General features: G+C 38.8%; 1 protein-coding gene across 2 annotated transcripts in view; it reads left to right on the forward strand.

Annotated features, from left to right (window-relative positions):
• Window positions 1-10016, forward strand: part of ppm1bb (protein phosphatase, Mg2+/Mn2+ dependent, 1Bb) — a 30830-nt gene extending 20814 nt beyond the window's left edge. Inside the window, exons 2-6 of one of the 2 annotated variants that reach the window (XM_053511358.1) lie at window positions 846-1691; window positions 2239-2356; window positions 3703-3814; window positions 3963-4020; window positions 7170-10016. In XM_053511358.1, the coding sequence (XP_053367333.1) occupies window positions 861-1691; window positions 2239-2356; window positions 3703-3814; window positions 3963-4020; window positions 7170-7199 (1149 nt within the window). In that variant the 5' untranslated portion in view covers window positions 846-860 and the 3' untranslated portion in view covers window positions 7200-10016. Of the gene's footprint in view, window positions 1-845; window positions 1692-2238; window positions 2357-3702; window positions 3815-3962; window positions 4021-4702; window positions 6339-7169 lie in introns of those variants that run through there. The other variant, XM_053511357.1, reaches the window with a different exon arrangement.
• The last annotated feature ends 247 nt before the right edge of the window (window positions 10017-10263 follow it).

A 10263-nucleotide genomic window follows, 5' to 3' on the forward strand; every position in this document is an offset into this window, starting at 1 on the left:
GCCAAGGCCATGCTATAATGTGAAATTTATTTATTTTTATTTGTTATTAATATTATTTACTTTTTCCAAAACTCTTTAAATCCCTTACATTATAACAATATTATATTGGTTCGAATAAATCAGTTTAATGTTTGATATGTATCTGCCATGAAATAGCCTGGAAAGCTGATATGGCAATAAATCCTAATACAAACAAACAAATAGCAGACCACATCTTCTCTTTAGTATCAAGGTTTTCGCACCCGATGCAAACTTACTAAAATGTAGTTCATGTAGTCCCTTTCGAGTTTTTACAGCATCATTTGGATATGCATTATTTAAAATATGATCAAGACCTTTCATAGAGTCGCACAATCGAGATGTCTAAATGCTTTAACTTACATTTGTTAGACATTTCAAATTATTTGAATATTTTTTGCATAGTGCTGAAAATTTGATGGCTTTTAGTTAGCTTCTTTAGACCGCTCTGACTTGCAAATGTTCATCTGGCTTAGCCTTTTTTTGGTAATTGCTGTCTGAGAGGTATAATGACTAATTCATACACATCGATCCTGTTAATAACCTTCCTGGGTAATAACCTGAGTTCTGAATCGATTTGATTTGCTAGGGAGGAAATTGAATAGAGTCACCATCCCTCTTTCACCAAGCCTTATCTTTATCCAGCATATATGAAAGGCCAATGTATTGCTAGATGCTTATTCAAGCAAGACGGCATCACCCTTGCATGAAGTTCAGTTGTTTTGTTGTAAAACTGAAAACTAATTATGAAGATACCTTTATTGTATATAGATTTTGATTTCTTTATATTAAAACAAGAAATCATATTCTATTCCTTTCTTTTTCAGCTCGTGTCCTAAGCCATGGGGGCATTTTTGGACAAGCCGAAAACGGAGAAACACAACGCACACGGTGCAGGTAATGGCCTGCGTTTCGGTCTGAGCAGCATGCAGGGCTGGCGGGTGGAAATGGAAGATGCTCACACAGCAGTCGTTGGCCTACCTCATGGCCTCGACGACTGGTCCTTCTTTGCCGTTTACGACGGGCACGCTGGTTCACGTGTGGCCAACTACTGCTCAAAACACCTACTGGAGCACATCATCAGCAGCAGCGAGGACTTCCGTCCCGGCCGTGACTCGGTCGAGGGCGTGAAGAGCGGAATTCGCTCAGGCTTTCTGAAGATAGATGAGTACATGCGCAACTTTTCCGAGCTGCGTAATGGTATGGACCGTAGCGGCTCGACGGCTGTGGGTGTGCTGCTCTCGCCTGAGCACCTTTACTTCATCAACTGTGGCGACTCTCGTGCTGTGCTTTGCCGTGCTGGTCAGGTGCGCTTCTCCACTCAGGACCATAAGCCCTGCAACCCCCGTGAAAAGGAGCGTATCCAGAACGCCGGCGGCTCTGTCATGATCCAGCGCGTCAATGGCTCCCTCGCGGTGTCGCGTGCTCTCGGTGACTATGACTACAAGTGTGTGGATGGAAAGGGACCCACAGAGCAGCTGGTGTCCCCTGAGCCTGAGGTCTTTGAGATTCCTCGCGTTCCAGATGAGGATGAGTTTGTGGTGCTGGCTTGCGATGGCATCTGGGACGTTATGAGCAACGAGGAGCTGTGCGATTTCGTGCGATCCCGTCTGGAAGTGTGTGATGACCTCGAGAAAGTTTGCAACTCTGTCGTAGACACATGTCTACACAAAGTAAGTCAGGTTTTATATTTTGAATTTAGATTTTTACACAGTTGTGTCCTTCTATATGCCAAGCTATTATGTAAATGGAACTATGATATTTTTTTCTTTGTCACCAAAAAAAAAACAAGGCATGACTTGAGCAGTACAGAAATGTTAATTTTTATATATATATATATATATATATATATATATATATATATATGGTTTTATGTAGCTGTTCCTCTTTCTTCTATCATTTCCTAAGAATTGTTTGTCATACTAGCCATGGTTCCTTCTTATGTCTGTTTGATGCAAGGTAAAGTCTTGTTTTGTTTATTTTTTTTCTCCCCTTATTCCCTTATTCATTCCATATATATATATATATATATATATATATATATATATATATATATATATATATATATATATTTTTTTTTTTTGTAATATTCTGGTTTGTGTCTTAGTATAAATGGATGTCTTGCATTTCCACGTAGAGTAAATACTGGCAAATAGAGGTAACCGAGATTTACAGTAGTTTAGTTTTCACTTTTCCCCTTTCTGTCTTTTTCTTATCCAGGGCAGTCGTGACAACATGAGTGTTGTATTGGTGTGTTTGCCCAATGCACCCAAGATATCAGAAGAGGCGATGAAGAAAGAGGCAGAGCTGGACAAGTTTCTGGAGTCTCGTGTTGAGGGTAAGAGAAACTCAACACTCTTGTATGGGTCAGCATGTCAATACTGGTGAACAGTTTCTCACGACTCTACATGTGATTAGAAATAAGATGTGACTCCAAGTTTGAAATTGTGGATCTGGGTATCTATTTTCGACTGGTGTATTGGCTTGTTTAATTATATTTTAATAGTTGCATTCCAGTCCCTAGAGCCAGATAATTTCTATGATTTAAAGTAGGAAACAGCACATGTGTATATATATTTAAAAGGATTGCTTAACAGTTTAAGGCATCCTTGTACAAATACTGAAATCTGTAATGTACTGCACTCTTGTACGTTTAATTTACTGTACGGTATACGAGACATTTTGATCTGGATGTTTTCATTAGCGCAAGTAATGTGATGCTGTAGTGCTGCAGATGGCATGTGGCCTCACAGTCAGGTGAAATGTAACATTACAGTTTTTTTTTTTCATCCTTTCTTTTCAAAATGGTGTCATACATCGATCTACCATAAAACCACCTGCATGATGTTGCATAATCCCTCCTGTGCTGCCAAAACACCTTCCACGGCTTGATGGATTCCACAAGACCTCTGAAGGTGTGCTGTGGTTTTTTGGCACAGAGACCTTAACTTTAAGTCCAGTGAGTTCCCGCGGTAGGGCTTCCATGGATCAGACTTGTCTGTCCTGGACATCCCACAGTGCTTAAAGATCAATGACAATGGAAGGATATTTCTCACGCCATAGCATTTCGTATACTGTATATTTTGTCAAAAACATGCTTACCTCAACACGCTTATTTGTGAGATGCTGATGCTAATGTCACTGGTGCAAACACGCACAAGACAAAATTGCTCTTTAATAATATATAGACTCTGTAGCTTTGAAAAGGTAATAAATCTAAGTTTATATGACATTGGTGCCTCTGGCACAATTCTTCATGGACTGGTATTGTAAATATTAGCAATTCTACTCTGGTGCTCTGTGTGAATCAGAGTTGGATTGCCCTCCTTTTACATCTTCTCTACTTTCTCTCAATCTTAATCTTTAGGAGATTTTGAGTTACTAAAGAAGGTATAGTAAGTGTCCAGGTGTATGTTTGTCATCAGTATCTCACCAGTTCACAGTTGTTGCCCAGACACTGGAGTCATTAGTGGAGGAACAGTGTTGCAAATCATTCGTCACTCTGTTTTGCTAGTAAAAGTATTCATCCTCAGCTCTGTTAACACAACATTGGAAACATGTCTGCAGGAATGTTGTGATTGCTTTGAGCGTGCATCTGGATGTTTTCATTTCGAATGCCCATGTGGGTCACGGCCACTGCCTGTCTGTGTAACACTCTTGCTGCCTTGCTGTTTGACCCTTTAGAGATCATGGAGAAGTCAGGAGAGGAAGGAGTCCCGGACCTGGCTTGTGTCATGCGCAACCTTTCTGCTGAGAACATCCCAAACTTACCACCAGGAGGTGGTCTTGCGAGCAAGTAGGGGAACTTGAACTAAATATTAGTTTTACTCAATGTTAGGCCATTAATAACTTGTAAAACTGATGAAATGTAAGTAGGTGACTGTTGGTTTTTTTTGTTTTTTTTTTGCAAGCTTATAAAGCATGATTGTGTTTTCCCTTCCCAGGCGCAGTGTAATTGAGGCAGTGTACAACAGGCTTAACCCACATAGAGAAGACGATGGGGTGAGTAGCTCTTTTTCGTTTTAGGCTTAAAACATTTCAAATTTAAAATAATTTTTAAAATGTTAGGTATTTTAGACTTGGCTGTCAGTCCAGATGTGGTGATATCTGTCAAGTTCAGGAAATTACATATGATTTTTTACACTTGGATAAAACCACCTGCTGTTGAAATATTATTCAAATATTATAATGTGATATGAGGAAGGTCAAGTGTTTATACCTCTTTTTAAAGCAGGCCAGTCGAAAATATCTTGAATTCATAATGTCTTCCATGACAATCCTCTAATGTACTTGTGTTTTCCTGCGTATCAGTATTCTTGTGTTGCTTGTAAATGTTTTGTGTTTGTGCATTTCATCTCCGTCAGATACTTGGATAAAATTTAGAATGCTAGGGAATTTGCATTGCCTGAAAGTTTGACAGTTTTTTGTTTTGTTTTGCTATTGATCAGAGGCTTGCACATGTCTTGTTTAGTACGTATCCTCGCGCTCCTACTCTCGCACACATACTGCAGCTATCAGCTTTCTCAGAATTGGGTCTGCCCCAACTTTGTTGTTGAACCCTATTCTGAGTCATTTTAAAATGAGCCAAGATGAGGGCAGTGTAAGATCTCGGCAGGCGGCCTGTGCAAATCAGGTCCGATTCTCTTAACCTGCTCTGTCCACTGACGCTGGCGTCTTGCACCAGGACGACCAGGGAGGTGCGGCCGGCGAGGACGAAAAGAGCACTGCTGCTGCCCATCTCCTGGAGGTGCTCCGGCAGTTCCGCCTCAGCCACCGTGGCGAGTATCGCAATGTGCTGGAACAAGCCCTCTCCACCTACCGGCTGCCCGGCACTCAGGAGGATCGTCCCTCACACCCACCATCCAGTGCCAGCGAGTCGCTAAACTCTGAGGACACCGCAGAGGAGGCAGCCATGCCAGCAGCACTTGACGAGCTTTCCGATCCTCCTGTCGCATGACCCCTGATACCAGTTTAGTCATTTTCACACCCCAGATTTCCGCCTTTCTCCCAGGCTCAGAGCACTAGTCAACTTCCTGAGTACCCCATGGCACGTCTCCCTTCCAGCACAGTTTCAGTGCAGGTTTTTAGTTCATTAATTGATTGTATTTAAGTATTAATGAGAGGACAGAATATCAGGGTCAGTAATTCCTCAACAGGAATGTCAATAAAAGGAAGGGTTAGAGCACTGTTCTTGTAACTGAAAACCTGCCCAGTAACTGTAAATGATATCCTTGGCATATTTCAGCACCTACAAGTCGGCACTTTTCTCTTGTGCCGCACTAGAATTAATCTAATCTTGAACTCGTGAAATCTATATTTAACTGTAAGTGAGATTTGATCAGTGATGCCGTTGTTGTTATAAATTTAAAATCCTCTTTTGGATACGTTATTCCTATTATTCATACAATATCGGACAATAAGAAACTGGACCGTGCCAAGGACATCCCTGCTTCTTGCTCTTGTGCACAACAGCACATGCAGTTTTCCCTACACTGCATGTGTATGTTACATTTTGGTTGTAGGAAGTGTGTTTGTGTGTTAAAAGTAATGTTTTTTTAGTGTTGTGCTGGATATAAGGTTTAAATTTTTTGTTTAACAAAAGATGAAAAATAAATAATGGACATCATAGGGTTTTAATCAGTACATCAATAACTTAAGTGTAGACCTGAGTTGTGTGTTTCATTGCCTACATGTGTGTATGATCAACGTGTCACATTTGTTTGCTGTTGTCTGAGTAATTGGGGAGGAAGAACAACATCCCACTTCAGTCACGTTATTAAAAGTAATAAATGGACTAATAAGGGAACGAGGCTATTACTCTTTATATTTGAAAATATTGACGACAGGACATCTAGGGAAGATGAGCTTCGTCATCGCATCACAATCCTCAGGTTAACCGACAGACCATTACTATTACGAAGATGCGTGTCTTTTGCATAGTTTGCACATAAATGCTAATCTGTCGTTATGTGAACTGGATGTTTGGCGATCCTGCCACAAAGTTAAAGTGTCATGACCAAAGATACTATTGCTTCTGCCTTCTCTTTATGCCCTTAATTCATCTTCCCCCACCCCAATATAAACGGGACATGAATATGAAAATTATTTGCAAAAAATTTTGACGTTTGAGATAATTGCACTTCAAGTGAGCACAACTGCATGTGTAATACATGTCCCCACCCTTAGTTCTTTGACTTATTAGCCCTACACTATTGGTAGTTTATTTTTTATGGTTTGTTTTTGTGCTATAGCAAGGTAATGTGTTGGCTCAGTTTGTTTGACTCTGCAGTTATTTTCTAAATAAATTACATTGAACACTTTATCTGTATTCTTTCTGATTTGTTGTTGTTTGGTTTCTTGGGTGAAAAAAACAAACAAACAAAAAAAACACTATGTAAATGGTAAGTGGTTATGAAACTGCTATATTAGCACCAGGTTTTCCCCCTCCTCCCTCTTATGCTTTCATTGGGCAGGTAGGTGCGTTAACAACTAAACACATTTGTGGAACATTTCAGCATCGGACATTAAACGCCGCAAATCGGGGGACAAAATGGAGAAACGTAACGCTTTGTGTCATACTGTGAACCAACAGATTTATTTATTTATTTATTATTTTTTTTTTTTTATGAATCATTGGCTAATCACAGCTTAAAACCACACACATTAATGGGGGATAATTTCTGTTTTCACTGTTCCATTATAATCAAATCTGTTTCTCTTTCCATGCTGTTTTCGCTTAAGCAGGTTCTGTCACATTTCTTGTGAGGTACCTGGCTGTATTAAAACTATGCCTGGGCAGTTTAAGGGGTTTTTATTTATTTATTTATTTATTTATTTATTTATTTAAACGGTTTCTTTAATATTGTTTGTCTTTTAATATGGATAGTCATCTGATTGCGAGGCTTCACAATTCATATTCTCCCAGAATGATCAGCGTGCTTTAAGATATACCCCTGGCTTAAGTTGCATAACTTATTATTATTATTTTTTTTTAATGTTTATAAATAATACTTCTTGATTTATTATTTTAATTCCTTTCCACATGCTTTACCCTTGCTGCTGTTTCCTTGCTTCTTTCAAGGCAGCTGTTTCTCCATTTCTTTTTTCAGATATCTTACTTTTTTTCCTCTCTTGTTTTCTCCTTGTCGCAGAGTGGAGGTGACCTGGATGATCCGTGGTAGCCAGAGACACCCATGACTGCAGTCTTCACACAAGAATGTCCTCAGTTCACACACACAAAAAAAGAAAATCTTTACTCACACTTTTTGGTTTTGATTCCAAGAGATTCATAGGAAATATTCAAAGCCTGGGATGAAAACACAAATGCATCAAAACACTTCTTTCGATGATGAGGAATCTACAGAAATGGCAAGTTTTTTTTTTTTTTTTTATTTTTTTTTTAGTTTTTTTTTTTATATATAAAGAACTGCACCGTTGTATGGTAAAGAAAAATAATTTCATTTTTTGTTCCATGATTTTTTCCCCCTTTCCATGTAAGCTAACAGTTATGATGAGACTGAGGATTTGTGGTTTCTTGAGCTGTAGCAGAGACACTAGACTTAATGACTGGTGGACAGACTGCAGCACCAGCGTGAGCTCTGAGAGGGTGGGAAAAGGTGTTTGGACCGCTGTCATTAATGCAGGGTGCTCTAGCATGATGAGCTTTCCCTGCACTTCCTGACCTGTCTTATACATGGCTCTCCTACTCACTCTACGCATGCGCAGCTTTCCAGAGACATGACCTCACGGTCAGTGTTCACTAGGTTCAGCCACCAAACGCCACCAACTCTGCTTAAACCCTGCATTTACACTCTTTTCTCTGCAGTTATATTTTGTCAGATGCTAGTTTTGGTGCTTGCAGTAAAACAACAATGAAAATAATAGTAGCGCTCATTATAGAACAAGCGTTAACAAGGACATGTGCACTCAGCAACTAAAGGGGAAATTAACTACTGTAGAGAGTGTAAATATGATGAGCTTTTGGGTTTTGGGTGGCCTTATGCGCTGACCTTCTACTTCCTGTGGCACTCACATCAAACCAGAGCTTCACAATCTAGTTCTAAAGGATCCTCAGTCGAATTCAGAATTTTTATCACAATCTGCAGCTGTTGATTTAAGTCTGTTTTAATAAGTGAAATCTATTTTTGTGCAGTAGATTGTTTAGAACAATAGGGGATCCAAAAGAACTGGCTTCAAAACTTCTCTTTTAAAACCTCCAGAGCTTTTACCTTTTGCTCTTCTCATTTCTCTACTTGTGGTCCTGACTTGTGGCTTGCCTTCTGTTTTTTTTTTTCCTTTAAAAACAGTGTACAATATAGAACCTTTAACACAAAACATTTTAACTTTAATTTTTAAACAATTCTGCATTTTAAAGCTTTTTATTAAAGCTTCCTTTCATTATGATCTATGGTATAATTGGTATTATTTGCAGTTAGATTTGGTTACAGGGGAATAGCATGACTTTAAATAAAGTAATCGAGACACTTGAGGTTGGTTAAGTATTTCTAAAGCAAAACTGCTGAACTGCATGCATGCATATCATCGTGATGTTTGCAAGAACAACAGCAAACACTACTCCAGTAGTAGTCCAGAAGGTACTGGAATTTTTCATGGGTGAATCTTTTACTCCCCACCCCCCTTCCTCTACCCCCTCTTTGTGACTGGCAGTGGGTTAACAGTTATTTAACTTAACAGTATTTTTGGTTTCACATGTTAATCTGTGTCTGTGAGAATGACTGGAAGATCTTTGGCATTAAGAGTTTGCTTGCAGAACATTGTTATGGATGAATGTACCCCTGGTTTGCACATACACATGGACATGCATGTATAGTGTTAAACCACTTCCATATTAAGGTAGCCTGATTTAGATGTTTAAAATGTTCACACGCACACACAACAGGTGACCAATTAAGGGAAAAATCAGTGGGGTCGTTGTACTGTGGAGGGTATTTTGCATTTCTTTCCTGATGAGAGTGGTCCTTCCTCATTCACCACAGCATGAGGGGCTCACGCTTGAATTTGACAATGATGTAAATCTCATGCTCTGGCCTTCAATATGCTCAGATTTCTAAACATGTGCAGACATGGGAGACTGCAATCATGAGCTAGATCTGTTCAACTTTCTCATACAGTTTCAGAGACAGAGAATCTGTCCCAATGCCTATTGAAGTGATTCTGCCAGCTTTTTGCTGAACGAACATTTTCCAGTACCCCCTTTTGCTATTTTTTTTCCTTTTAATTTGTCACCTGTCTGAGTGATAATCAGGCAACCTTGGCATAAAATGCTAAATGTTTGTATTCTCCAGAAACTATAATTTGCATTTGTGGCCTTTTTTAAATAAAAAAAAAAGTATCTTTCCCCTCTACTGATTTTTCACTGACCTCACCTGATCTGGTGTGCAGCTTTAAAATGTGTGTTATTCAATTTGAGATTATTGTTAATGTGTATATATATTTGCAGTTTTATTTCCCACTGGTACAAATAAATTGTAGCCATATGCTGGAATGCTTAATTTTATTATGGTTAGAACTAGGAAATAAATTTACTAAATGAATTGAGATGGCAAAAGATATATATTTTGTGCTGTGGGTGCCAATGGACATGCATCCAGGTTTTTTTTTTCCTTTTTTTTTTTTGTATATCTACAATGATAACTAGATTGATTGTTACGAAAGATTTTATTTATTCAGAAGATGTGGCTTTATGAGATGTGCTTTGTCAGAGGGAGGAGGGTTTGAGAGAAGTTGGGAGGGGGGAGATTGCTGGCTCAATCTGTTTTTGAGATTGTGATGGAGAGCTGTCTCGCTTCTTTTGCTCAGTCTGTTAATCCTTTGCACTCTTTCTCGTGCCCACATTCTCTCTTCCTCCCTCACTCCATCTCTCTGACCCTCTCTATCCACCTGCTAACATCCATGTAATTATAGTCCCCAGTACAATGTTGTGTTTCATTAGAATACAGTGAAAATGATCTGTTATTAATAAAGGATTGTTAAAGGTTTGTCAATACTATGACTTTTTTATTATTATTATTATTTTGTATTTTATAAACCTAAAACTAAATTTTATGTTGGGGCAAAATTATATTGGGTCTTTATGATTAGGCAAAGTTTGCTTTTGATTCTGTAGTGTAAGACAAAAACTTAATGTCTTAGTTCTTTGTTTTTCCAGTGTGTTATGTCAATTTTGAGACACAAGAGGGTACTGTAACTGCACAAATATTTGTTCAAGCTGCAATAACACTGCAA

Source organism: Clarias gariepinus, chromosome 14 (genome assembly GCF_024256425.1).
Source record: "Clarias gariepinus isolate MV-2021 ecotype Netherlands chromosome 14, CGAR_prim_01v2, whole genome shotgun sequence".
Lineage (NCBI taxonomy): Eukaryota > Metazoa > Chordata > Actinopteri > Siluriformes > Clariidae > Clarias > Clarias gariepinus.